General features: G+C 56.8%; 1 protein-coding gene across 7 annotated transcripts; it reads right to left on the reverse strand.

Moving 5' to 3' along the window:
* On the reverse strand, positions 1–27,466 carry USP19 (ubiquitin specific peptidase 19). Of its 7 annotated transcripts, none has more exons than XR_003754486.1 (28): positions 27,384–27,466; positions 20,433–20,710; positions 18,911–18,964; positions 18,436–18,564; positions 17,845–17,978; positions 17,193–17,513; positions 16,709–16,925; positions 16,395–16,551; positions 15,650–15,721; positions 15,137–15,252; positions 14,679–14,899; positions 14,367–14,565; positions 14,143–14,276; positions 13,802–13,960; positions 13,600–13,710; positions 13,131–13,241; positions 12,907–13,008; positions 12,289–12,429; positions 11,944–12,062; positions 11,361–11,498; positions 10,651–11,015; positions 9,871–9,981; positions 9,370–9,586; positions 7,625–7,777; positions 7,287–7,450; positions 4,944–5,122; positions 2,593–2,890; positions 2,417–2,507 (listed from the first exon to the last, which is right to left on the reverse strand). XR_003754486.1 is itself a non-coding variant. In XM_029050727.2 (27 exons), the coding sequence occupies exons 2-27, from the start codon at positions 20,572–20,574 to the stop codon at positions 1,025–1,027; spliced, it is 4,119 nt and encodes a 1,372-aa protein (XP_028906560.1). In that variant the 5' UTR covers positions 20,575–20,710; positions 27,384–27,466; the 3' UTR covers positions 1–1,024. The 7 variants fall into 7 exon arrangements, 5 of the variants coding, with proteins under 5 accessions (XP_028906560.1, XP_028906562.1, XP_028906561.1 ...); XR_003754485.1 differs by having other exon boundaries at positions 2,421–2,510; XM_029050727.2 differs by lacking the exons at positions 2,417–2,507; positions 2,593–2,890 and adding an exon at positions 1–1,177.
* Between the last annotated feature and the right edge of the window lie 530 nt (positions 27,467–27,996).

Below are 27,996 nucleotides of genomic sequence, written 5' to 3' on the forward strand. Positions count from 1 at the left end.
GTCCTTCCTGTCCACCGGCATGGTGGAGTTACAATAGTTTATTTTTTAAAATATATTTAGACAGCAGCAATCACTTCCAAATGCAAAAAAAAATACAGTAATTCAAATAAAATAACGCAAGTCAGAAAGAGTTGAAAGTACAACCGAAACATTTTGAACCCAGACAAAACAAGGGGCACAGTCACCTCCTGTCCACAGCTCCAGCCTGGGAATGCCCAGGACCAGGACTTGACCAACTTCAAGCTACCGGGTAAAGACGGGAGTGGGCATGAAGGAAGAGGGGAAGGGAGGGGGCTCAAGCCCAGGGCCTGTGTTTGGAGTGGCTTTGGGAGGACAGGGCTGCTGCCACCTGGGCTCAGTCCCTCCAGGTTCCCTGGACAATATCTGACCCTGGTCTGCAGCGAAGGATCCAGCTCTGGCCCGGATGTAGGGGGGCACGGGGTGGAGGGTTGGAAAGGGATGGCGCTGGAGAAGGGCACGGGCGACCTCACTAAGCGGCTGTTGAAGCCCAGCCACCTCAGCTCCAACGTCCACCTCCCTAATCAGGTGGGCAGGACAGCCCAGTCGCTTTGCCTCCACACGAGGAGGACAGCGATCACCCTCTTCTCATGACTGAACTTTATTGGAAGAAAGGGAAGCCACTTAAAGGTGCAAAATAGGGCCATGCTTCAGGAAAGCGACCGTGCTAAGACCCAGATCACCTCAGGGATGAAGAGGGAAGGAGAGAGAGGAGAGAAGGAGGGGCCGTGGGGGGTAGCCATGGCCAGGGCTCCCCCTTTCCTTCTGGCCCCTGCAGCACACAGACAAGGCAGCCTCCTTCACTTCCCATCCCAGCCCCTGCGGGGAGAACGAGGTGACAGGTGCCCGAAGGAGACTCTGGTGGCCATCAGCTAGCTCAGGGAGGCCTGGTGGGAGAAAGCAGCAAACCCTTTCCATATACAAAAAAAAAACCTGCCTTCACTTGAAACCTCCAGCAGCCCCTGCCACCACAGAACCGGACACCTAGGAATCCACGGGCTTCATCTCAGTCAACCTTCGCCATGTTGCTGTAGGTGGGGGTGGGCCGTTCCAGCCGGTCCACAGGGTGGGGGAAGAGCTCGGTGACTCCGTCAGATGTCAGTGCAGGAGCCGCCGCCTCGGAGTCCCGGCCAGACGCAAAGGGTTTGGCGTTCGCTCTCTGCAACAGAACAAGGGGTAAGAACAGGGAGAGGCCACCTGCAGCTCGCGGTTCCACGCCGCCCTGCAGAGGAATCTGAAACCTGCAGCTCAACTCCCTCTGGGCTTCTAAACCATTCTCCCTACAGGCAAGAGCCTATGGCTGGTGGCAATTCTCCCTCTCCTGAGCCTCTTTGCTCCCCACTCCTCCAGCTGGAGGTGAGCAGGAATTAGGATGGGCCTGGAGGTCACTGTCAGGGGCAGTTGGGGGCTAGAGGTAGATGCAGGCCAAAATCTGGGAACCAAGTCTGGTGGTTCTCTGGCCTGGAGGAGGGGGGGTCATGGGCCATGCCCAAGCCTGGCCCAATGCCTGATTTTGTCCAACTTGGCTCCTCAGCTCCCTCCCTATCTCCTTCCTGGAGTTGTGGGCCACAAGTCAGGGTGGAGGGCAGGACCAGGACCAGAAAGAGACCACAGCTGGTGCTTGCAGGAGGAGGTTGTGGCTTCCTCCTGACCCTGGCAGGCCAGGCCTCACCACCCTCTCAGCACAGGGTGGCTTCATCATCAACTCAACCAGGCCTAGGCCACCAGGCTCTTTTTTTGTCTGGCCATACTCTGTCCACTTCACGAGGGGTCCAGGATACCCAGCCATGACCCAGAGAGGAGAGGCTTCGTGGCCAGACCGCCTGTTAGCTCTCTCTAGCCTTCACCCTCCCAGGTCCCTCCATTCCAATATGGAGCTTGGATTCCCACTGATGGGCAAGCCAGCATCCAATCCCTCCACCGAAGCTCAGGAAGCTCAAGGACCGCTGGAGGTTGGGGGCAGGACTCTCTGGGCAGCAGGAGCAGGTCCCCAAGTCCTAAGAGGCAGTGGCACCCCTGTTCCGGCCTGACCCATCTTCCTGAGGGAGCCCAACATGCCTACGTTAGAGGAGAGGAGACAGCCACATTAGGGAACAGTTGCACTTTATTGAAACATTAAATACAGGAAGCAGCTCTAGATGGCCTTTTCCAGGATGGGAGTCCGCTCCTGCCCCCACAGGATCTCATTTTAGCTCGGATCCAGTTAGGAATGGCTGGACAGAGGAAGTTGGCCAGGCCAAGGAATGCCCTGAGGCAGGAGCTGGAGAGCTTTAGTCAGGATCCACCAAGTGGTGGGGGGAGGGAAGGGGAGGGGGAGGGGGCGGGGCACGGTGGAGCCTCCAAGGAGTGTTGAGGTGGAGAGGCCTGCGGTGGGTTGGAGGCAAACGGCATCAGCAATGCTTCCGGGATCCGTCGTCCGTTCAGAGCAGAGAGCAGCCTAGCCAGGAACACCGCAGAGGGGGAGCTTGTGGAGGTAGCGGCAGCTGGTTCTTCTGGGGCAAAAGGTAGACAGATGGCACTAAGGTTCAGGGGACTCCCCCGTCCCCAGGTGGCTGCTCCTGGCACCACACCTACCTCCAGCGTTGCCTCCCAAGAAGGGGGCAGTACCTCCCCAGAGCCAGGGCTGGCCAGATTTGGCTTATCTCCAGTGGCTCTGGTACATCAGCGGGTAGAAAACATTCAGGAAGAATGCCACAATGGCGACCATGGTGCCCAGGACGAAGTAGCGGAGGCAGCCCTCATCTGGATCTTCTGTGGGCCGGACCTCGGGGGCTGCCCAGTTGTAGGGGCCCCAGTGGCTGCGGCGCAAGCGGCCACGGGCCGTGAGCTGCGGCTCCTCGTCAGCCTCCAGCTCCTGCCATATCAGGGAAGCCTGCGATGTGTGGAAACCGGTGTCAGCTCGAGTGGGGGTGTGGGGAGGGGGAGGGAGGGTGAGGGCCCCAGTGCCCTCACCAGCTCCCGCCCAGCAACGTCTCAAGTGGTGCGAGAAACCATCCCCCCACCTCCCCAGGGCTGCAGTGTGCCTCCTAGAGGCCCAGGGCCTTGCGCCGGGCTGTCCGCTTGCAGTATTCGGAGAGTCTGAGAAGTCACCCAGTGTCAAGTGGCTGCAAGGGAAGCCAGGAGGGAAGAAAGATGGTGTAGCCTGAGCCACTCAGTCCCAGTTGTTCTAATTAGGCAAGGAGCACTCCCAGGGAACAGATAATCACAGTGCAGCTTTCTTGAGCGCCTGAGGCTCAGAGGGCAGCCATTCATAGTTCAGCTTCCTGGTGGGCCGAGAGTCACAGCGGTTAGCCAATCGCAGTTCTGTTCTTACTGCATGAGGTGCAAGTACGTAGGGCATCCAGTCCCAGTGCGGTTCTTTTCCAAATGCAGAGAGCTCACACAATGGGGAACCGATCCGAACGCACCATCCCCAAGAGCCCAAAGCTCGCACAGAGGAAAGCTAATCTCAGTGCAGTTTTCTTTCCCCAAGGGCTAGGGTGGGGGCGGGGGGGGGGAGGGGGTGTCAGTCACTCGGAGGGACAGCTAATCATGGAACATCTCTTCGGCCAGTAAGAAGCTCTCCCCGGAGAGTTCTTGCTGATTTCGGCCACTCCCAGAGGCTGTGTGGCCTCGTCGCTGGAGCACACAGGCCCAGCAGCCATCACGCCCATCCCTCCTGGACAGCCAGTCATCTTGCCCTGCTCCTCCGCCAGCAGGGAAGGATAACTAGGAAACCCCCTGCTGAGCTAGATCCCAGCAGACACATCACTCAGAGAAACCATGCCCTGGCAGGGTCCATGATGCCTCTCTTGGCACAGACTAGCTGGGTGTTGGGAGGGGCAAGCAGAAATGCCTGGCCTGTGCCCCAACGAAGTATGTGGGGGCCACTGCTGGGACCTGGCCAGCCTTCCCTGTCTTATCTTTTGTCTTGAGCCAGCCACTCGGGTGATTCAGGAGCTGGAGACAAACGGGACTTCCACAGAAGCTCCTGGCTAGCACATCTCCTGCCACCTGACGATGGCCGGCCAGGAAGGTTGGGTGAAGCAGTGTGGGGATTGGACTCTCTTCTCACCTGGATCCTCCGATACTAATGCAAAACCATGGCCCAGTCACTCACTGAGTGGAAATCAATGTGTTCTCAGATGCTCAGATGCTTCCCTGGCAAATGGTGGCTATCCCCCTTCTCCTGGGGGGCCGGGGGGGGGGGGGGGGGGAGAGGGTGTCTTCCCAGTCAGTCAGCTTCTCCGGAAGCCAATGGATCCCAGTCTTCTGGGAATAAGAGGTTAGACCCCACTCCCCATCCCCATGAGCCTCCCCTAAGGTGTCAGGTCCCCCAAGAAGCTGAGCCCCAAGAAGAGGTGGGCTCAGCAGAACCTCTCAGTCCTGTGGGAGGGAAGAGACAAGGGGGAAGAGCTACTTACCACAGGCGGGTGAGCACACGCACACATGTGGGTGTCATGTGAACATGCATTAATCCCCGCTTTCCTTGCATTAGAGCAGGTTTCTTTCTACTCTGTGACACAAACAATCCCCCCACAGTGTCCCCCGAGGCCCTGCAGAGGCAGAGACCTAGGCTCCCTGGGGAAGACGACAGGAACACCTGGCTCAGACCCAGGATGACTGAGGGCCAGGATCCACTGGGCCACCAGAATTCACACTTAGTCTTTCATTATTCAGACACATAAACCTTCCCGCACTCTGAGAAACTGAGCCAGCCTTATATGCTCTAGCATATAAAGGTCAGTAGAGTCCACGCTGGGGCCTAGCAGTGGGGTGGGGAATATCTCCAAGCTTAAAGCACTGGTTTAGCCATGACCCAGCATACAGGGAGCTCCCTCCCACGTTGCTAGTCCACAGAGATGCTAAGAACCCCAAACCTCCAAGAGCGGTGGCAGGGGGATGGGACTGCTCCGCAATTTTGCTTTCCTCCTCTGCTTGCTCACCTGGCTGGCGGTAGCCTCAGCAGCAGACCCCAGGTCAGGGCGGTGATCGGTGAGAAGCCCCCGTGGGGGCCTCTCCACAGGAGAGTTCCGCCGACGGTAAAAGAGGACGTAGGCATATCGGGTCACCACTTGACTCTCATCCACCGTGGTGACCGTGCTGTCGTCAAAAAGCCTCCAGCCTGGGAGGAGAGGAGATTGGTGACTGGGAGGGCTCTCTTGGGACAGTATCCAGTCTCCCCCACCCACTGCTCCCAGACAGACACTCAGAGCAATAACATACTCCTTAGGAGATCCAGAGTGGACACTGGAACTTAAAATTAGGGCTCTCCATTCCTCAAACCCAGATCTGGAAATGCTTTCTTGGAGGACATGAAAATCTGGTTCCCCTTACCTCAGTCTCTCACTTCTTGAGGTCATATTTTTCTTTTTTTTTTAAATGGTATTTGTTAAGCACTTACTATGTGCCAGGCACTGTTCCAAGCCCTGGGGTAAATACAAGCTAAGGAGGTTGAACAGAGTCCCTGTTCCACATGGAGCTCACAATCTTAATCCCTAGTTTTCAGATGAGGTAACAGGCACAGAGAGGTTGAGTGACTCACCCAAGGTCACATAGCAGACACTGGTGGACCAGGACTAGAACCCAGGTCCTTCTGACTCTCAGGCCCGGGCTCTGTTGGCTAGGCCAAACTGCTTCTTAAGGTTAAAGAGGATGGGAAATGGCAAGTGAGGGAGCTCTGAAAGCCAAGCCTGATCGGTTTGAGTTCTGTACTCAGCTTTGCAACTGGGGTGACTTCTACACCTTGCATTTGCTTAACAGTCCATCAAACAAGCACGCATCCCCCAGGAATTGATGCCTGCACGGACGGTTGGGCCTTTTGAGCCTGGGAGGATTATGCGAGAGTATGTGCCTTGAAAGGCCTGAATGTGGGCCTGAGGAAGCCAAGCCCAGGTGGGATGCAGAGGTCAAAAATACAGAGCCCAGTCCAAGTTGAGCTCCAGGAGTGCGGATGGCCAATCTGACGCCTACCCTTTCTCCCTGGGAGGGGCAGGAAGGGAGGTGGGAGTGGGTGGAAGGGGGACAACATAGCAGGCCATCCCTCTGGGTAGGTTGGACCATATACTCAAAGCACTGTACGTGGGAAGTGATGACACAGCCACGGCTATTATCAAGGGATCTAAACACGGACTGTTCAGCCCACGCTCCCCCACGCAACAAGGAGCTCCAGTGGTTGCCCATCCACCTCCGCATCAAAAAGGAACCCCTCGCCATCGGCTATCACCTTGCCCCCTCCTACCTTAAAACCCCTCGCCACTGGCTACCACCTTACCTCACTCCTTTCCTCCTACAACCCAACCCACAAACTTCGCTCCTCAAATGCCAACCTACTCACTCTAACTCGATCTCATCTATCTCGCCATCGACCTCTCACCCACGTCCTGCCTCTGGCCTGGAACACCCTCCCTCTTCATCACTCTCCCACCTTAAAAGCCTTATTAAAAGCACATCTCCTTCAAAAGGCCTTCCCAACTAAGCCCTGATTTCCTCTTCTCCCACTCCCTTGTCACCCTTGCACTTGGATTTCCACCCTTTATTCACCCCTCCCTCAGCCCCGCAGCACTTATGTACATATCCATAATTTATATTAATGCCCATCTCCAGCTCTAGACTGTCAGCTCGTCGTGGGCAGGGAGTATATCTACCACTTGTGTTTTATTGTACTCTCCCAAGTGCTTAGTAGAGTGCTTGGCATACATTAAGCATTCAACAAATATAATTAATCAACTGAAAGTTCCAGAATCTGATTCCTCCTCCCCCTGCTCAGCCACTTTATGTCCTGAGTGTGTGTGTGTGGGGGGGGGGGGGTGATTGAGGGGGGAGGAGAAGAGAGGAAAGGCAAAGAATCCCAAACATGGTAAAGAGCAAAAGTTGGAGCTGAGAGCAATTCCTGGATCAACAAGGAGGGGATATGGGAGGCAGTGAGGCTTAGCAGAGACGCTGGGCTTGGAGGTGGGGAGCAGAATTCACCATTCCTTCTGAGTCTCAAGTTTCTCACTTGTAAAATCAGCTAACGATCCCTGTCCGACCTTATCGCCCAGGGATCTTGGTGAGGACCAGTGAGGTAACAGATTTGAGAGCACTTTCATGCAGTCAGACGCTGCTGATGGCAAAAGTGGCAGGACCCCCAGGGCTGGAGAGGTGAAAAGTCCAGCCATGTGATTCGATGCTCTTGGTCTCAGCTTCCCGAGAATGCCAACAAGCTGCGGAATGGGCTCCTCAGCAAATGGGAGTGGAGGAGGGCAGCTATCAGAAGTTTTAAAATTTGAAAGCGGGCACCAACTCACCCACATCACTGCGCTGGCTGTTCTTGTCACTGGGCAAGCGGGCGTAGGCAGTGTAGTGTCCCCCAATCATGCCCCCATAATGGTTGATAACAGCATACAGGTCATAAGTGGGCAGCTGGTGGTCGTCTTTCTGGCCAATGCAGAATTTGCTCAGGTCCAGATTCCTGCAGCAGTTGGGGCGGGAGGGAGAGAGGAGAAAGATGGCAGAAAATAGGTTGCAAGACTTTTCCTGGGTTGGTGACAGAACCGCTAGGGCCACCTGCCTCTACTCCTTCTCCTGCTGGAGTCTCAGGCCCCTGGACCGCAGGATGTCATGGTTGGGCAGGGTGTGGCCTCACCTGACGGGGAACTCCACCATGTCATTGATTTTATCCCTCCAAATGAAGCTCCGGAAAGAGAAGCGCTTGAGCTGAATGATGAGCACGTTGGGCAGACGCCAGAGCATCAGCTGCTTTGAGGCTTCACGATGCTGCTTACATTTGGGGCAGTACCTAGGGAGGAGTCAAAGGGAAATGGCTGTTAAATTGATCTGTAGCAAAGTGTCCCCATCTGAAAAACAGGAGAACAATCCCTGGCCCTCCAACCATGAGTGCCAGCGTGCACAGCTCTGTACTAAGCACTTAGTACAGTTCTTTGCACACAGTAAGCTTGCAATAAATACCACCGACTGATTGCTCGATTGATTCCTGGCCTACAAGGAGCTAGTACTGTTCTCCTCCAGTGAGAGATGGAACTACCGAGGCCCGGGACGGGTGGGGGAGCGGGAGGGGCGGTAAATCACATAGCAAAATGGGGATGGAATTAAGGTTACAACTCACAGTACCTTGGTCACTTTTTTTTATTTAAAATGGTATTTGTTAAGCTCTTACTATGTGCCAGGAAGTGTACTAAGTGCTGGGGTAGATACAAACTAATCAGGTTGGAGGGTGGCAGGACCGTTTGTTTTTTTGGTTTTTTTTTTTTTTTTAAAGCATAACCCTAACCCACACTGTTTGGACACTTGTTTCCTAGAGTATAATGATCGTAGGGAAGTCTCTACTTGCAGACTGTGGGGGCTGGATCAGATTCATCATCTCCACTTCTTGAATGGGTGTCAGCTCTACAGCAGGATCTGATTTGATGTTTTATCCTGTGGCCTCTTTCTGGTGCTTAAGATTAATAGCAGCGAGGCCTGCATCTAACCCTGTGGGCAAGGAACGTGTCTAACAACTCTGTTGCACTGTACTCTCCCAAGCTCTTAGCCCAGTGCTCTGCACTCAGTAAGTGCTCAGTAAATATCACTGAGTGATTGATTGGATCAGCTGGGCCAAGCTCGGGGCCTGCTCCTCAGGGGCTTCGGAAGCCCTAACGAAAAACAAACCAAACCAAACCAAGATAGCAACCCGGGTCTCATTTCTGGCTGAGGAGAGGGTTTGCCGGTCAGTCACCCAGAGGCAGACTTAAGAGCTAGAGAAACATTCCCAGCTCCAGGGCAGAGGGCACAGAATATGCCTAGAGAACTTCCCCAGGCAGTGCTCATCTAGGGGAGGGAACTGAGCAGGGACAGGAAGCAGGATGGCAACACTGACCCCTCAGGCCAACTCCCAAAGGACATGCTGGCCCAATCACCTTAGCGATGCAGCCCCCTTATTAATAACAACAATAATAATTATGGCATTTAAAGCCCTAACTATGTACCAAGCACTGCTCTAAGCGCTGGGGATGATACAAGGTAACCAGGTAGTCCCATGTGGAGCTCACAGTCTTTATCCCCATTTTACAGATGAGGCAACTGAGGCACAGAGAAGTTAAGTGGCTTGCCCAAGGTGACACAGCAGACAAGTGGCGGACCCGGGATTAGAACCCACATCCTCTGACTCGCAAGCCCGGGCTCTTTCCACTAAGCCACGCTTAATCGATCCACAGAAGATTTTGAGCCCTTACTGCATGCAGAGGACTGTACTGAGCACTTGGGAGAGTTGGTAGACAAGATCCTAGCCCTCAAGGACCTTACAACCTCAGTCAGGCGGAAAAAGAAAGCCGAGGTGATCGATAACTCCCGCTCCCTGAGCCCAGCTCTGGGTTCTCTTTCTTTCTTCCTTACCAGGCTTCCTCGGGGGCCAGCACCTCAGGCTTGGTGAAGAGGTTGAGGCACTGCTCCAGCGTGAAGTGGCCGGCCCGAGCCGCCTCACTGGCTGAGCCAGGGTCTTCCATATACTCCAGCTCCTTGGAGCCGACCAGCACAAACTCCTTTAGCCGCTCATTGTTCTTCCAGATCAAGGCCAAGCTGTTGTCCTCACTCAGCTCCAGAGGGACCTCACCTGGGAAGGGCCAGAAGCACCACTCAGACTCATACCTTCTTTGGGAGGGGCTGAGCATTGGGTCTCTGGGGGCATTTCTTCTTTACTATTACACAATGTCCCCATGTGCTCTACCTCAGCGTCTCCCACCGTCCTCAGGCACCTTCCTCCTCTCTAGGGGCCCCTTTCACAAGTTCCCAAGGGAGGCGGTAGGTAGAAAATGTAGGTTGGGCACAGGCCCCCGACTTGACTCGGCCCTGCCCCCCTCAGGGCCCACCCCTTGCCCACCCTCCCGCCTCAAGCACCTTTATCTTCCAGCTTCTGTTCTTTATTGGCGGCATCGATTTTGTGGATGAAGAACTGAGGGGTGTGGGAGCCCACACCCTCAGTGGGCTGCTGGTACCCTGGAACTACAGCTGTCAAGGAAGACCCAGGTGTTAGCCACAGCCTCTTGCCCCTTGGGGTGTTCCTCCTCCCCCTGCAGTCAGTGCCACTAGAGCATCACTGGGACACCTGCCCCACCTGCCCGTCTTCCCCTTTCTCGACTCCACCGTGGGACTGCCTGATCCCTGGATGCCCACCTCAACAGCTGCTTTCAGCCCCCTTAATCTCCAGATTTCTCCAAGCAAGCTGGACCCTCAGTTAGGGCCCTGAAAGAAGTTCTCTCAGGGCTTCTGGTGATTGGTCTGATTCTCCCTTGGCCCTGTCCTCAGCATCATCTGACCACCCCTCTGCCTGCTCCCATTGCTCCCCAGGGACCTTCCCAGGACAAGAAAACTGGGAAGACACACACCCACGCACGATCACGTGACTTGCCCTGCCACTGAGGTCCTGTCCAGTCTAGATGCCAAGGATATCTTAGTCAGTGCCTCTTGCCCCCTTCCCTGCATGGCTCTCTGGTCCCACAGGCAGAGCTTTGGTGTTAGAGCTAGAAACCAGATCTCCATCATCCCAGGAGCACTTCCCAGCCCTTTCTCCTCCGCCCCCAGGTCTCCCCTAAAAAGCGCCAGCTCTGAGCCATTGGGAGGTCTTGACTGCTGCGGTCCTCCCCTAATCGCAGCAGACCGGACCCCTAGACCGCTCACCTTCAGGCTTGAATCCTTTCTCTCCAGTGGACTCCCTCGGGAGGCTGCCCTCACTGAGCGAGCTGGTTGCCTGCTCAGAGAAGCCTGAGGCGGCGGGGCTCAGCAGGGAACTTCGGTCAAGAGGTGCCCGGCTTCTCATGGCGATCCCACTTCCCTGTTCGGGGTGCGGTTCAGGAGCCGGAGCGGACGCCTGTGGTTCCATGGGGAGGTGCAAGTCTTGGTCTCCATCCCCTAGTCCTTGGGTGCTGGCAGCACAGGCGTTCTTGATCAGCGAGTCCGGTTTCTCGGGATTCGAGGTTTGTGAGCCCTGCTCTGGAGATACCCGGCCTGGCTGGAAGGGTGGCTGGAACACACTCACCGAATACCTGGGCAAGGAAGGGAAAGAAATTGCTCGGGGCCTGCTGCCTACAGGAGCTAACGCAGCCCCACCCAATGCTAGGCCTTTGGGAGGAACCAGAGGGTGAAAATTCCCCGTGTTGGGAGTAGCTGTTGTTGGAGCTGCCTAGCTGGCAAGGGAGCACCTCCAGGGCCTCGTCTGGAGGAGGTGAGGATGCAGGCCTCAGGCTGAGGCAGTGAGGACTGCTGACAGGGTGTCCTGAGGGACCTCTCCGCTGGGATCACATTCTTTTTTTTTATCAGTAGCTCTGACTCGGGCACAGGGATCTCCCCACCCCTGGGTCCTAGAGTGGGGCCTGGCCCCTGACATTCACCTTGCGAAGCCTTCCAGCAGCTGGGAGAGGCGGGCATACGTGAGGCGGGACTCGGGCACACTGACGAGAAAGGGCAAGCCGATGTTCTCAGGGCGGCAGAGGCCTTTGTGATCCGGCCAGTGTGTCTTCTGACAAACCCTGCAACGCAACCAAAGAGCTCACGCCGGCCCTGGCTCCGGCCCCAGGGCCTGCACTGCCCTCCCGGCTCGGAGCTGACCGGACAGAGCCCCGGATCTCTTGCCTCTCCCTGGGAAACGCTGCTGCAGCCCACCCAGCTGGCCCCGAGAGCCTTCAACTCATGTCTAATACACAGGTCGCAAACAATGTTCCCATCACCGGGATGAGCTATATGGCTCCCGAACCACCTGCAAGGTGGGCCAGGATGCCTCTCCATAAACATAAGGAGACTGAGGGCCAGGAAGGATGGTGATTTTTACAGGACAGGTGGTAGAGCCAAGATGAGAATGTCGACCTCTTAAATTTCCAGATGGCTGGTCAGAGGGGGAGTTTGGCGAGCCCTAGGTCAATGGGGTCAAGCAGGCAGGGAGACAGACCGACTGGGGCTAGGGAAGGGCTGACTCACTGGTTGCAATAGCCAACCCGGTAGCAGCGGGTACAACGCTTCAGTTTTTCATCCTCCGGCTGCTGCTTCTTCTGGCAAGCCGCGCATTTGGTGATGGGAACGCTGGGCACCTGGGGGCGCTAGGGAAAGCCAAATGCAAGGCTGAAGAGGCAAGCCTCCACAGCCTGATCACCGTTCTCTGCCAGGAGGGTGGCCGAGCGAGTGGGTGCCACCCAATCACGCCAGGCTGACAGGGCCTGGCCTCGGCTCGCCCCTTCCTCCAGCTCCGGGAGGCCCACAGGTCTGGCCGGGGGCTAGGCTTGGCCCTGCCCACTCCCTCTTCAGCACCCACACACGCAAACAGACCTGCTGGACTTGAAGCACTATGACGCGCTCCTTGGCCAGGTCTGATGACAGGACCTCGAAGCAGAGCAGTGGGTCCGAAGGGGAGATGGCGTCCAGTGAGTGGGAGGGCAGGAATATGCGGTGGAAACGGTTCTTAGACACCTGTAGAAGGGGATCCCCACTCTGAGGAGTCCTTTTCCAAGCTAGAGGTTCCTCCTCAGCCCACAACGCCCCAGCGGCTGCCCCCTGCCCTCCCCCTTCTTCCAGCAGCCTAGGAGGAGGGATACTCATCTTGCCTCCAGGAGAGAGGGGGAGAAGCATTCTCTCTGAGGAACCATAACCACAGCCCATGGCATTTACTGAGGGCTTACTGTGCAAAGAACACTGGACTACAAAAAAGGAGCCTGAGCGAGCACAATATGGTCGGCAGACACGAGCCCTGCCCTCAAAGCCCTGATAATCTAGTGGGGGGGGGAACAGGCACTAAAACTGCAGGCAGGGAGGAGCAATACCCCTCGGGAAAGCTCCCAGGGCAGGAGGCCCCGCCTCTAGTAAGGGAGAAGTCGGGGCCAACTGGTAGGGACGTGGCTGCAGGGGGAAGGTCTAGGGGAAAGGAAGAAGAGGTCTCAGTCATCTCACCTCAGCCAGGCGCAGGTTCTCAGGCTTCACATGGACGCTGTGGGCCAGCGAGTCAAGGACCTCCATAGCGCTGGAATTTTCTTTGCTGATGCTCACCAAGAACTGGAATACGAGCGGAGCAGAGGGGGCATTGGGGGATGCCAGGGAGCTGGGGCAGGGGCTGAGGGTTTAGGAAAGCAAGAGGAAGCCTGCGTGCGCTGTCCGGCATCTGGAGAACCTCTCACCTTAACTGGCTTCTTGTGAGGCTCCTTAGCAAAGTAGTAGACAATGAGTACCTTCTGTTTCTGAGGCAAGGGTACTGGCAGGTACAGAAAGGGGTCAAAAGTGATGGAAACCTAAAAATACAGAGAGCAGTGTACAGGGGGTTAGGTCCCTAGTGTGTCCCGACCCTCTCACCCTCAACCTCATGCTGAAGTTTAGGTTAGAGTGGGGTTGGAAAGCCTGAGTTGGCAGCCCCCTCGCCCCTGCTGTTCCCCAAAGAACAAGCCGAACCCCATCCTTCCCCAGATCCAATGCCCCCCCCCATCCCTACTAGCTGGGGGTTCCGGCCCCACCTTAGGCCCAGGGTCAGCCGAGCAGGGCAAGTTTGTGGGCCACATGGGAAGAGCCCGGACTGACACGCCACCCTCTGCCCAACATCTGCTGCCGCTAAGCCTGGCCAGGAGAGGCTGGGTCCCACCAGGTCCTGCCCACCTTGGTGCACACAGGGCAGACCAGCTTTGACTTATACTGGCCCTGGAACAAGTCCACAACAAATGAGTCGTTCCTCATCTTGTGCCGCTGCCAGGCCTCCTCAGCCACCACCTGTGCAGGAAAAGCAGTGAGGAGGAGAAATCCCTCCCTGGGCTTCCCAGGTCTCAACCGCTGTTCTGCGTGGCCCCAGGCTGACACTGACCTCATCTGGCCGCCCATCCGAATCAACGGTCTCGGTGTAAGGCTTGTTTTGGATGCGGTTTAAGTCCTCGTGGAGGCCATCCAACAGGAACGCCATGAACTCCTGGGCATCATGCTGGGCATAGCCCGTGAACTGGCTGGCTTTGCCTGCCACGATGGCCTGCAAAGAGTTGAGACGGTATAGGCGTGGCTCTTCCCCCAAGCCCAGTCTCAGGTTCTGGACTCGTGGGGGAAAGGTGGGCGGTGGGGGAGAGAACTTGGCTTGGCTCTGATGAATACGAGAACGGCTGTCTGCAGAAATGCAGGGAGGGGCGGGAGATGTGAGGGTGGATCCAACCTCACCTTCAGCTTAGAGGGCTGGAAGGCATGGTGGGTGCCTTTCCACAGTGTCCGCAGAAGCCCCGCAAAGCCGATGGCCAGGCGCCCGCCCGTGCCCAGAGGGTTACTGTAGTTGATCTCCATCTCAAACGAGCGATCTGGAAGCACCAGGTCCCGCGCGTGAGGATTGTTAAGTGGCTGGCCCCGCTTCTCCCGCACAGCTCGCCCTGGCCCAGGCCCAGTCTCACCGTGGAAGTAGTCCCGGAGCTCGCGGGTGTTAGAAAGGGACTGGATGACACTGTTCATGAAGCAGGTGTTCCCCAGGTTCACAAGGCCGGTGAAGCCGGGCAGACACACCTTCTTCTCCTCCTCCTCCTCCTCCTCCTCCACGCTCTCACTACTCACTGGGCTGTGCGGCATGGGGGGTACCATGCACGTGGGCTTGGGCTATGGAGAGGGCACAGGGTGAGAGGAGAGCCAAACAGGCCGGCCCCGGCTGGGGCGACAGTCCCCGGGAGCCATGGGAGGGACCCCGCCTTCCAGCCCTCCTCGCCACTCACCGAAGCGACGTTCGGCTCTTGTTTCACAGCGACGGACTGCTCTGACGCCATAGGGGTCGCCACCCCCTCCAGTCCCGGGGAGTCCTCAGTGGGGGGCTTCTCCTTCTCCCCACCTCGGGCCTCCTCCTTGCCGGAGAGGGGGTGTGAGGTGCCACCAGGTGGAGTTTTTTCCAGAGGAGTTGGGCCAGATGGCCCAGCAACCTTTGCACCACCCACTGCACCTTAAAAATGGGGAATGGGGGGGGAGGGCTGGTGGTTAGCAGCACGTGAGACAAGGAGCGAGCCCCCTTCCTGCGATCGCCGCTGCTCCGAGAAGGACCCGACGTCTTGAATGGGGGTGGCGAGTGGAAGAGATGAGATCACAAGGGAGGGCGGAGCGGGACAAGGAGAGGGTGACATTGGGGGCACAGTCAACGGGGGGGATGGTCAGGGAGACGGGGGGAGCGCGGGGTGCAGACCTCGTGTGGAAGGGGCCTCTAGCCCCGCCCAGCGCTGGCTCTGCCGCTTCTTAAGGCAGATGTTGACGCGGGTGACAGTAAAGTGATACTCGCACAGGTCTGGCTCGATAAGGTTCCTGGCGGGCAGAGAGGCCGGGCTCAGGGCATTGCGCCGAGCAGGTTTCACCTCTGAGGGTCAGGCTCTTCCCCACCCCATACCTACAGGGAGCGAACAGCCCGACCACCAACCTGACCGACCCAGGCTCCCTCCAAAACCTCAGGCGGCATTGGCCGCGGCTGTCCATAGGGGCTGGGGACCAGCAGCTTGGGTTCCCCTGTATGTCGGAGTGCCCCATCGTTGCCCTACTGGAGTCAGAGCCCTCAACCAATCCCACTGGGGCAGGTGGGCAGGGGTGGCGGCGGGAAGAGGGGAGGGGCGGAGAGAATATCGCCGCTCCGGAGAGGGCAACAAGAGAGCTACCCTTCAGCCCTGGACCGAAGCCTCAGGGCAGCCAGTTGGAGCATAAGCCATACCTGAGCTTCACCTGCCAGCGGAAGACTGTGTGGGGCCCACAGCCCGGATGCAGCCGCAAAAAGTTCACATCACTGCAGAGACACAGAGGGAAGTCGGCTCTTAGTCAGATCTCGGTGTTCCTTTTGGCCTAGCGTAAGGATTCTCGTGATCCCAGGAGAGCCTCCGTAGGCCCGGTTCCAGGGGAGCGGGGAGGGACAGAGACCGACCACTGGGCACTCAGTGGGTCAGGTCCCATCTCCTCCAAGAGGCTTGCCCTGATTAAGCCCTCTTTTCCCCGGCTCGCTCTCCTTTCTGCGTCGCCTGTGCACTTGGATCTGTGACCTTTGGGCATTTGATATTCGCCCCACCCCCAACCCCACAGCACTTACGTACAAATCTTCAAATTATAGGTTATAAATTACTTCTTTTAATGTCTGTCGCCCCCTCTAGACTGTAAGCTCGTTACGGGCAGGGACTGTATAGGCTAATTCTGTTGTGTTGTACTCTTCCCAGCACTCAGTACAGTGCTCTGCACATAGCAAGTGCTCAATAAATACCACTGATTGATTGGTGAGCTGTAAGCTCCTCACGGGCAAGGAACGTGTCTCCCAACTCTGCGGTATTATACTCTCCCAAGTGCTTAGTACAATGCTCTGCACACAGTAAATGCTCAGTAAAGCACTTACTTTGATCGATTGCTGGTGGTGGTAGTGCGTGGGAGGGGAGAAGCACGAGGGAGGGGCAGGCCGGGGTTTCGGGTCCTACCTGGTCTGGAAGACAAGGGTGAAGTCCTGCTCACGGAACAGCACGCGGCAGGTCTCCTTGCAGATCTCCTTCACGTACACGTGCACCACCACCGCGTCGGGACCCTTCTCATAGGAGTCATTTTTCACAAAGGCCAGGCTCACCATTGGTTCAGGCTCTGCAGGAAACCCAAGCCCCGCCCACCCCGGCCCCAGCTCTACGGTTAGAGACAACCAGCCAGACATGATGGAGGGGCCACCCCTGGCCACGCACCCTCCCCCTGCCCCCGCCCCAACTGGCCACCGGGACCCCAACCCTCTCCCCTCAGCCCTTACCATCACCAGTTGGAGTTTCCAGGGCCGCCACCTCTTTCGGTTCATCTCCCTTTTCGGCGTCTCTCCCCCGGGGAACGGCTGGGGAGGCCCCGCCTCCCCTGGCGATTGCCGCCGTCGTCACCTTGTCCTCCGCCAGGGGAGCCCCCAGTGAGGAAACTCGCTTCTCTTTCCCACCACGAGGTTCCCGGGGAACTGCCTCCCGCGCCACTGCTGCTGCCTATTCACAGGAAGGGGACTCATCAGGCAACAGGCCTGCTCACACCTACTCTCCCGGCTGCCCTTTGGAGCCACCCGGGGTGTCCCCCTAAACTGCGGGGGGTCAGGAGGGGGCGGGGGGGAAAGAGGGGGGAGCACGAAAGGGTGGAGACACGCCACCTCTCTCGGGGTCTCTTCCCATCCTAGCCGGGCTTCACCTCTGGTAGGACTGGGCTAGGTCCCCGGTGTCTTCCCCTTTCCCCTCAGGGCCCCCACCCGCTCCCCTCACCTGAGTTGTCGGGTCGGTAGCGCGGGTCGCATCCCTTCGGGGGCCCAGGTTGCCCTTGCGGGCCCCAGGCTCCACCTGCCCTTCGCCGGGTCCGCCAAGGTGCACGGCCCGCTTGGCGCTGGGCCCCACCGGGGTCCCAGAGCCGATCCCGGCCCCGATATCGCCGCGGCCCTGGGCCCGCTTCTGGTTGCGGGACTCTTGCTTCCCCTGCTGGGGTTCAGGGCCGGCCACCTGGCTGGGCTTCTTTGGGTTGGAGGGCAGGTCCTGTTCATTCTCCTTACAGAGGGTGCCACAGTCCTGGCCACAGGGTCTCTTCTTTTTCTGTGGGAGATCCACCAGCATCAGCGGCCCCCCAATGGTTCCCCGTCAACTCCCCTGCCCCGCCAGTTTCCTCTGGACAGAGGCGAAAGATCCCCGATGGTGGAATCAAGATCTGAGGACAGACTGGATTTCTGGGAACCGACACCACAGCCAGGGTCCCAGAAGCCTGATCTGGCCAAACCATCCACTGGGCCAGGTGGAGCTCGGTGGAAAGCAAGAGGGGGGCAGGGAGGAGAGGGGGCACAGAACAGGTAGGCATCCATGCAACTAGCCCGCCCACCCTCCCCTCCGTGCCCCACCCAAGGCCTGGTAGGAGGACAAAGCTGCTCACCAGCAGAGAGGGCCAACACAGCAGTGGGATCTTCTTGTGAAGCACCAGCTGCAGGAAGCCACCCTTGCGGTACTGCACTTTGCTGTAAGAGCTCTCGATCTCCTCATGAAACAGACCGCTCCACTGCCGGCCATCTGCAGGCACCATCACCTCTATCAATGCCGCGGTTCCTCGGCCAGGGGCTGCCCCCTCGGGCTCCTCCCACCTGCCGGGCACCTCACTGTTCGGTTCCCCCCCCAAATCCCAATTCTAGAACCCTAAGGGGATTTGGGAAAACCCACGGGTTCAGTGGGCTCTGAGGTTTGGGGTGGATTAGCTCGGCCAACCTGATCGGAGGACACCCTCCTCTTTCCCGGAAGCCTCCCTCCACTCCCTTGAAAGCAAATTTCCAGCCACGTCCAATTTAGTGGCCGTTGCACTGCAGCCAATACTGGGGACCAGCGCAGGCAGGGGCCAGGTCTTGGACCTCCAGGCCCTGCAAGTTTCCATCCTACCACACCTACGTCTCTTCCCCTCCCCACCTCTGGTACTGGCAGGGGGAGGGGTATGCTGAGGAGACCCGGGGGGGGGGCGGGGGGGCAAGTCCCCTACCTGGGAGCCGGACCACACAGTCAGTATCCGTGAAGGCTGCATCCACCTCTTCCAGCCGCAGTGGCTTGGGTCCCACGTGTAGCTTGACGATCACCTCATCAGCATTCTGCTTCCAGTCTAGCAGCAGTTCTGTGGCAGGGAAGGAAAATTGGGCCGGAGAGCCACCAAACAGCCACCTTCCCCAGCTCCCTGCCCTGAAGGTCAGTGCCCACGTGGAAGACCTCTTGAACGTTCAGCACAGTGCTCTGCACCCAGTAAGCGCTCGATAAACACCCTAAACGGATGGACTGATTGAGTGAAGACTCCCCTCACCCCACAGGCTGAGAGGCATGCCCCGGCCCAGCCCCACTGGGTGCTCTGAGGTTGAAGGGAGAAACCTCCCCGTCTCATGTCGGGCCCAACTTCACAGGCACTTCAGCAAGCCCTTCCACTCCCTACCCACCCAGGGTCTGACTGTCCCCAACCCCCTTCTCACCTTCCTCCAGAACTTGCTCCTCCTGGGAGTGCAACTCTGAGCCAGGGGCTGGCCCTAGGAAAGAAACCAAGAGTAGGAAAGCAGTGAGGGCCTGGTTGAAGGTAGTGGGTTGAGTTAGTTGACAGCATTGACTGGGCACCGGGCCGTGTACATGACGGTCCGTGGTTGGGATGCTCACCACGAGGAATCAGCCTGGTCACAGAGGAACAGAACTGGGAGCGGAGCTGGCTCCCCTCACGCTCCTCTTCCAACGAAAGTATCTCCCAATCCTACCCCGCTCTCTCCCGTGACTTCAGCCTCGCCCCAAGGAGACTTGCTCTTCCAGACGGCTAGTCCCTTATCTTCTGTCTCCCCACGGCCACCCCCCAACCCTTCTGATCCTGGAACGCTCACACCACACGCAAACTCAGGTCCTAGCAGCAGACAGCACGCCGGCCAGATGGCACCTCCGGCCACGCGCCTTGTCGCCCCAAACCTCCCCAAAGGTCACCGCTTCTGGGTCCCTCACCACTCTCCCCTGTCCACTCACGCCTAGGCTTGGGGGGAGGGGCAGGGGATCCTAGAGCATGGAAGGCAGGAGAGTGGTGGAACACCATGAGGCAAGAGTGGCTTGGGCAGTGGTAGAAATACCAAGGACGCCCAGAGCCAGGAGAGGAGGAGAAGCAGCTGTGGAGCTGGCCTGAGCCTCACCCACTTTCTCCACAGCCCCGCCCTAGAGGTCACAGCAGAAAAAGGTGGTTGGTTAGCGTGGGCCTCGGCAACATTGAGGGCCCGAGCTACAAGCAGGAGGTAGAAATCCCCCCATCTCAGAGGAAGATCCCGGCTGTGCCGCACCACGTTGCTTGAGCCCCCAGCAGCCTCAAGCTGAAACCTCAATCAAGGTTGTTCCTAACTGAAAGTGCTTAATAAATGTCATTACCACTCTGGGGAATGACTAGACTGTCAGTTCCTGAAGGGCAGGGGCAGCGTCTTCCACCGTGCTCTCCCAGACGCCTAGCACAGTGCTCTGCACAACGTAGGCGCTCAATAACCACTCCAGAAGGAATGCTCTGGCAGAGATATGGGGCCCCCGGAGAACTTCATTTAATTTGGTGTCCGGCTCCGGGTCCAAGTGATGTGGGAAGTAGAGGTAGGAAGGAAAGTGGAGCGTCAGAGGTCTTTCTGGGGCCCAGCTCTGCCCCTCTGGGTCTGCCTCGCTCTAGGCTACATGGGGGTGACTGGAGTGCCCTTCCAGGAGTGAGCTGAAGAGTCCAGATCCAGAGAAATATATGAAGAAAGTAAATGACTGAAAAGGAAACTTCCAAAGAAGCCAAATGGCTTCTTTGGGTGGAGGCATAAAGTATGCAGGCCAATGCAAATCATTCTGCCAATCACTCTGCAACCAAAGCAAAGGGTGACTGGTGACAGAGGGTGCTCTTCACTGGAGAAAGGGTGAGCAGCACCTCCCCGAGAGGGAATCTGCTCCCAGCTTTCCTTCCAGTTTCTCTTCTCCAAAAGTGGCTTGGGGCCTTCCCGCTCCTACCTCTCTTAGGGCCTGTGGCAGCAGGCCGCTCCCCCTCCTTGCTCTCCTGGTTAGCTCGATCCTTCTGCTTCTTCTTGTTGGTGGCGTCCTCCAGCCCCTGGGATGCCCTCCTTTGGCCTGCGGCACCGGTACCGCTGGACATCTTTAGCCGCTTGGTTAACACCCAGAGTCCCCCGGGATAGGTAATGGAGTCTGGGTCAGGGGTGCGGCGCTTTCTTCCTGGCCCAGCTATCTTGGCGACTCTCTGTGGCCAAACTCTCTGGCAAGGAACAAATGGCCTGAAGAGAGAAGATCATGTGGTTACTTCTCTGAGGCCTTGAGGATGAGATGAACAGGGACTTCTGGGCTACGGAAAAGGGGGCAGGCCCTATTGACGGAATGGCCAAAAGCCCCTGGAGCCACTTAGAAATGGCGGCAGGGGACGATTCTCAGATGCAGAACTCATGAGGCTGTGAGGGCTACTAGGTCTGGAAGTCCGGAGACCTGGGGCCTAGGCTCGGTCACGCTACCGGCCGGTGGGACCTTGGGCAAGTAAGTCACTCCACCTCTCTGCGCCTCAGTTTCCTCCTCCGTAAGATGGGGCTTGTAATGTCCACCTCTCCCTACCTCACAGGGATGCTGTGAGGTCAAAATGAAATAAATGATGCGGAAGCCCTTTGGAAAAATAAAAGCACTGTACTAATTCAAGGTTGTATTACGAATGCTAAGAGAATGGCATGACTGGAAAAGCGTGTGTGTACACATGCGTGCGCGTTGCGGGGGCAGGGAGGTGAGGAAGGAGGGGATTAATCAGGGAAAGCCTCCTGGAGGAGATGGCCTTCTGGAAGCAGCTTTGAAGGGGTAGGGGGCAGGGAAGGGACAGGGTTTGGTACAGCTGAGGGTTGCGGGGAGGGGAAAGGCATTCCCGACAGGGGAAAGGGGACGAGGAATGGGGTGGGAGGCAGAAGAATGGAGAGCAAGGGGTGTTTGGGAGGTCTGCTTGGGAGGAGCAAAGAGTCTGAGCTGGGGTTTAGGAGGAGAAGAGAGCGGAGGGCAGGCTGTGCCAACATGGCAGCCAGGCCGTTCCACTGCCCAGGGAACCTCCTCTCCTCAGCACATTCTTGTGGGGCAAAAATTGGGTCCGGAACATTCGGGAAGGGCTATTCTGGGGTCCAGGGTGAGTGACACCGGCAGCGGGTGTCCAGGGAGAGTGTATGTAGCAGCGCCCACTGCAGCCAGCTCCAAGACACCCCGAGGAGTAGCAGTCACAGGGTCTGCCTGCGGCTCCCTCATTTAGCCCGACCCTCCAGTTCCACCACGGGAAATGGGAACCCACTTCAAAGATCCAAACAGAGGCTCAGGACCCTGGAGACCACAAAAGGTCCAGTTACACTGAAACTATTATTCATCAGCGCTATTCAGCTGGTACAGCTCCCTGGGCGGTAACAGAGATGCCTGGCTCCCTAGGGTCGGGGCAGCATTGTGTCTGTTCCTCTTATCAGCCAGAGATGCCACTGCCCCCACGACTGCATACGGCGACCCGTCTAGGAGAGAGGGGAGGGCTGGAGCCAGCTGGTCTGGGGTTTCACTTTCACTCTGTGATGCTTAGTCACCTCAAGCAAGAGAGGCTGAAGAGTGGGAGGACCAGTTTCCATGGAGGAAAACAGGATCATCCCAGGTGCTAATGAGGCTCATTCAAAGTAATAACAGCAGCCCCAGCAGCGGCAGCAGTGCCAGCTGGGGAGATCACCCAGCTAGGTTGGGAGAAGCAGAATCATCATTGCTTTCTACAGGAACAGCCAGCGTCTGAACTGCACTCTGGATCTTGGTGTTTGAGAGAAGTCTCTCAGGCCTCCTTTCAGAATGCCCTAGCAGGCACCACCTGAGGGGCCAGACCTCGGATACTGTCCCTGCAAGAGCTTGGGCCCCAGCCAAAGGGAACCTGCTCCTAGCCGAGCCAGAGCCAGGGTAATAGCTCAAGCACTAGGGCCGGGCCCCAGCCCAGCTCTCCCCACTTGCTCTGCTGCCAACTCTAAGTCAGTCTCGAAGCCCCACGATGGGCTAGATCCTCACTAAGGAGGCTTATTAGGATTTCCTGTGAGGCCACAGGGTGAGCAGAATTAGCCTGGTAGACCCTAAGTAAGGTACAACATTTGGGCTAGAACCTCTCCATTCCACAATCCTAGAGCGGCAGGGACCCCAAAGATCTGGAGGCCACAGAGAAACAGGAGCCCGGCCCTCCCTCTTCCTTCCCAGAGGAATCACTCAGACCATCTGGTCGCCGAGCCACAACACTGTCTCCTTTGTTCCCTGCTCCCGTTCCTGCTTGCCACCATGCACTCCGCCACACAGCCTTATAGCCCTGGAACCACCTCTGCCTGACCAGACAGCTACCTCTCTCCCATCTTTCGGCTCCCTCTTTGCACCCTCCCAAGTGCTCTGCGCACAGTAAGCGCTCAGTGAATACCACTGACGGAGTGATCGGTCCTTCTTCAAGCCTCATTTTCCTAAGAGGCTTATCCTCAACAACCTTGGCCACTGAGGATGACGAGAGCAGAGGAACAAGTGGGGGCTGAACAAAAGGGTAGTCCACAGTCTCCCACCCTCCTTAACTTTAGCCCACCAGAACAAGGGCTTTCAACCTTTTTTTGAGTAACTGCACCCCTACGGTCTCCAGGTTTCACCTAAAGTATCCCCACACTCGGACACCCGGCCCACGCCACCTTCACCCTCACGCCTAGAAAAGCAGCATGGCTCAGTGGATAGAGCACGGGCCTGGGAGTCAGAAGGAGCTGGGTTCTAATCCTGGCTCCGCCACATGACTGCTGTGTGATCTTGGGTAAGTCACTTCACTTCTCTGGGCCTCAGCTACCTCATGTGAAAAATGGGGATTAAGAATGTTAGCCCCAAGTGGGACAGGGACAATCTGACTTAATAATGTTGGTATTTGTTAAGCGCTTACTATGTGCAGAGCACTCTTCTAAGGGTAGATACAGAGTAATCAGGTTGTCGCACGTGAGGCTCACAGTTAATCCCCATTTTACAGATGAGGTAACTGAGGCACAGCGAAGTTAAGTGACTTGCCCAGAGTCACACAGCTGCCAAGTGGTAGAGCCGGGACTCGAACCCATGACCTCTGACTCCCAAGTTCGGGCTCTTTCCACTGAGCCACGCTGCTTCTACCCCGGTGCTTAGACAGGGGCTTGGCACATAGTGAACGCTTAACAAGTACCATTATTATTATTCATTCAATAGTATTTATTGAGCTCTATGTGCAGAGCACTGCACTAAGCGCTTTATTATTATTACCTATCCTCCTCTCAACCCTGAGGAAAACACTGCTCTCACTACACGTTTTGGGTAGAACGTTGTTACGGAATTAGGGGGAGTTGACCCGGCAACAAGAGCCTGTTTGGTTTCGGTATCAATCAATCAGTGGTATTTATTGAGCGCTTACTGTGTGCAGATCACTGTACTAAGCATCTGGGAGAGTACAATGCAAGAGTTGGTAGACACATTCCCGGCCCACAAGGAGCTTATGGTATATTGTGTATCGGAAGTAAGGGTTTGTACATGTGTGGTGTCAAAATGGGTATTACAGCATTTGCTTTCCTTAAAGTGGGGTTTTATAAGAGCGCAATCCCTGTATTACAGGGGAACTGGGGGTACTTATGAAAGCCAAGGGAGTGGAGCAGTGGCCACCAGAGAAGGTGATAAGAGAAATTGTTCCTGCTGTTGCTGCCATCACCGGCTCCTCATCAGTGGAAAGAGGGGGAAAAAAAAGCCCCCCCCCTCCCCCAACCCCTCCTTTTCCGGATCCTGCTTATACATTTCAGTCTCTGCCGCACCTGCCTTGCCTTTTTAGAGTGAAATTTCCAAGAGCATAAACTGTGCCTTCGGTACAGCACCTGGCCAGTTGAGGGGTGGTAATTAACTAAATGACAGTAAGAGCAATATCCCTTTCTAACCTCTGCAGTGACGCCAGTGACACCCGGAGTTCCCATGACTACAACTGCACCTTCTCTCTGTTGGTGTATTGTACGACGGGTTCATATTTCAAGACTTCTGGGAAGAGACTGGACTGGGCCTGAAACCAATGCAGTCCTTCCCCGTGTGCCACAAGCCATACCGATGGGACTCCATCCCGAGGCGCCCCAGGAACCCTGGGCCCTGCCACATTGAATTACCGCGTGTGCATGCACACACGCATGTACGTATGTGTAAACACAGACATTACACAAACACACACGCAAAGCCCAAAGACCTTTTTGTTCTGAGACATTCTGATCACATATACCCACCCCACATTCACATACCCACCCCCCCACCCCCCACCTCCCCCAGATCTCTGGCAGGGGGTAAGGGCAGCGAGAGTACCCACAAAACTGAAAAGATCAGAACTCTTCAGTCTAGAAAGGCAAAGGGAAAGAAAATGTCAGCAAAACCTACAGAATCATGAAGACTGTGGATGGGGGTGCCTACAAGCTCAAAGGAGCTCTATCGGCATCCTCACAAGTCTTTCTGCAGATAATCTTCTTGAAGTATCACTCAGTTCACATCTCTACCCTCTGAAAAACTTCCAATAGTTTCCTATCAGGCAAAAACTCCCCCCATAAATGGCTTCAAGGTTCTCCACCAGATCTTCCCTTCTTACATATCCACCTGCTACTCCCATTCCTTTCCATCCTCACCTCTGAATTGTACCACCCTCCTGATTCTCCTGGTTCTGTCTCCTTGCTCAAACAGTTCCTCTGGGCTGGAACGCCTTTCCCCTCGTCTGCCAAACCACAACTCTCCCCATATGTAAAGCCCTCCTAAAAAAAAAAAAAAAAAAAAATCCCACCTCCTCCAGGAAGCCCCATGAATTCACTCAACACCCCAGGCTCATAAACTCAGTAGCCCCCTTTGTCCTTAAGTCATTTTTTTTCCTGTCCTCCATGCATGTACATTTGTATATTTTTATTGATAAAATGTGAACGTTTGCATTATAAAATGTATTTGTATTTTCACTTGTTTCATCGCTTAATTTGCTTCTTCACCCTGATATGGTGAAACTGTTTCCTATTATAATCCTCCTACTCACATGATTTGCAAATCATTTGTCTTCCTCTCCCATTACGTTTTGAGCTCCTTGAGAGCAGGGGGCATATATGCATCTTGCTTCTGTTGTTCTCTCCCGTGTGCATGGCAGAGTGCTCTGCACTCAAATACCACTACTTGACTGAGGGAAAGGAGTAGGTTCCAAAGAGAGAGAGAGAGACATTACCAAGCGGGCAAAAAGCACATGGAGTTCATTACTACAGAAAGTGGAACAGGCAGAAAACATCAACGGGTTCAAAAAGAATTTAGATACATTCATTGCTGACAGATCCATTAGGGATGTGAGAAGGCTCAAAAAAGGTTTAGATAGACCCGTGGACAATAAGTCCTCGATGGGGCACGGGGAGAAATGTTTAGGCTGTTCAAGGGTACTTCTCCCTTGACGATGATGAATGACAATGTGGGTAATGACCACTCTGTCCCTCCAAATACCCTTCGGTGCCATTGCTGGAGATGCCATATGGGCTGGAAGGAGTGAGCGATCCCTTCCTGAATGCTACCAATGTCCCTTCCTCTAGAGCTGAATCGACTGAGAAGCCCAAGGCGCTGGGACAAAAGGGGCTACAGAAAGGAGATGTCGGAAGAAAGACAGGGTAGGGGGGCGGGGTATGCCCTTTCAAATAGGGACCTGTCTTAACATAACATTTTATTTGGGTGTCCAGAAAGTCCTTTTGCTCAAACCCCACGGCTTATTTCCTCCATCTGAGAGCCTCCCTCCTTCTTAATTACAACTCTAGCAACGGTTGAACTGCTAGGCTTCTCCATGGCCCCAGATGGCACAAAGAGAATAAGTAGGTCTTTACTAGACTAGACCCATAGGCTTAGGAGCCTGGCTCTCCAATACCCTCGGGGAGCGAATCCGGATTGATCCCCTGGGCAAACTATTTACTGAGCGCTAACTGCGTGCAGAGCACTGTACTACTCGCTCGGGAGAGTACGACGTAGCCGAGTTCTATCAGAGGGTCCGCTGGGAGGAAAGGAACCAGACCAATCCCTTCACAACGCTGTGGGCTGCTCCCCGATCTTGTTTCGGATCGACGGCCCACAGCCCGTTAGGCCCTCTTTTAGGCTACTGAACTCACTCCTCCGCTCGCCTAGTGCTCCTCGGAATCGCTTCCCCTTGCTGCCCTGATAAATGCTCCGGCGGCCCTTTGCTTCCTCGCCCTCTTTAGTCCCGGCTACCTGTCGTGATGACAGCCCCGAACTCTGGCAAAGACCACTGGCTGGGTCCCTATTTATGCCTGTAAACGGACACTTCGGCTCTTGGCCTCTCCCGAACCGGCGACGGCCGCCAGCGGCCAGACCCGACACACTCGGGTGTTCTTCCCTTTAGCGCCCGGTGCCCCGGACGGTTTGGTACGGGGAGGGGGTGGGGGTGGGGGAGAGACCTGGGGTTGCGGGCTCTGATTTCGAGGGTGAGTCACGAGGACTCTACCGGGAAAAGTTGCACAGGGCGGCCGATCTCTCGGGGGGAGGGGGGGAAACACTTAAGGCGCGTTCCGAGCTGACGAGAGGGTCGCTCTGCTCACGGGCCGGCCGGGCCGGGCATATGCAGGGCCGCCTACGCACGTTGCAGACGCCAGGGTCTCGGGGCACCATCGAGACTGGGATCCCGGGCTCCTGCGCTCCCGGGCCCGGTTGGCCGTGACCTTGGGTCGGTCACTGCCCTGGGGAGCCGGGAGTTACCCGCTACGTTACGGCTCCGACACAAAGCCGGGGGGCGGGGGGAATTCTCCGGCTCGGGGGATCCGGGCTGGAGCCCCTTGAGCGGGGCTGCCCCCGCACGCCGACTCCACCCCCGCCGTAATCGCGGGACCCGGCTCGGCCCGGCACAGCTCCGTTCCCAGGCCTGACGGTTCCAGCCCCACTCACCGAGTGCGCTGCCTCCGCCTCCGGCCCCGCTTCGGATTCTCTGCAACGAGCTCGGGCTCCGCTTCCAGTTCACCTCGGCGCGGCGCTGCGGTCCGGGCCCGCCTCCCCCTCCCCGCGCGCCTCCGGCGCCTTTGCCGCCGCCGCCGCCGGTTGTTTTGTTCCGAGTCGAAGTTACAACCGACTAGGGAGGCGTGAACGAACTCGTGACGTACTTCCAGGCCCGGCGTCACGTGACACGGAGCGGCGGCTCCCGATCACGTGAAAGTAGCCGTTGGCCGGGGGGGGGGGGGGGGGGAGGAGGAGGGGGTGTGCCCGGCTTCCCGCTCTCCGGAGTCTCCCCCACTCCTCCCTTCGGCCCGTTCCCCTCCTCCGCAGGACCCCGCCAGCCCAGAGGGGTCGCCAGGCGCTCGTGGATCCCGAGACTTAGGGGACGCAATTGCAAGGCCTCCAGCGGCTTCGCGAGCCGCCCGTGTCACAAAGGGTCCCTCTGTGCAGCACATTATCGCCTCTTTAAAACGTGGTGGGACGCCATCACTCTCCCCCGAAATCTCCACTAGCTCTCTCCGCCGTCTCTCGGATAAAATAAAAAGCGGATTTGGAGTCGCCCTCGACT

This window comes from Ornithorhynchus anatinus, chromosome X1, assembly GCF_004115215.2.
Source record: "Ornithorhynchus anatinus isolate Pmale09 chromosome X1, mOrnAna1.pri.v4, whole genome shotgun sequence".
Taxonomy (NCBI): Eukaryota; Metazoa; Chordata; class Mammalia; order Monotremata; family Ornithorhynchidae; genus Ornithorhynchus; species Ornithorhynchus anatinus.

What these genes read in the sequence shown, in the direction of transcription:
- USP19 (XM_029050725.2), bottom strand. Translation starts at nt 20,574, where the DNA reads ATGTCCAGCGGTACCGGTGCCGCAGGCCAAAGGAGGGCATCCCAGGGG. An exon ending in AAGAGCCGAACGTCGCTTCG is followed by an intron (nt 14,566 to 14,678) that starts GTGAGTGGCGAG and finishes CCCTCTCCATAG; the next exon opens with CCCAAGCCCACGTGCATGGT. An exon ending in CAGCCAGCGCAGTGATGTGG is followed by an intron (nt 5,123 to 7,286) that starts GTGAGTTGGTGC and finishes CTCTCCTCCCAG; the next exon opens with GCTGGAGGCTTTTTGACGAC.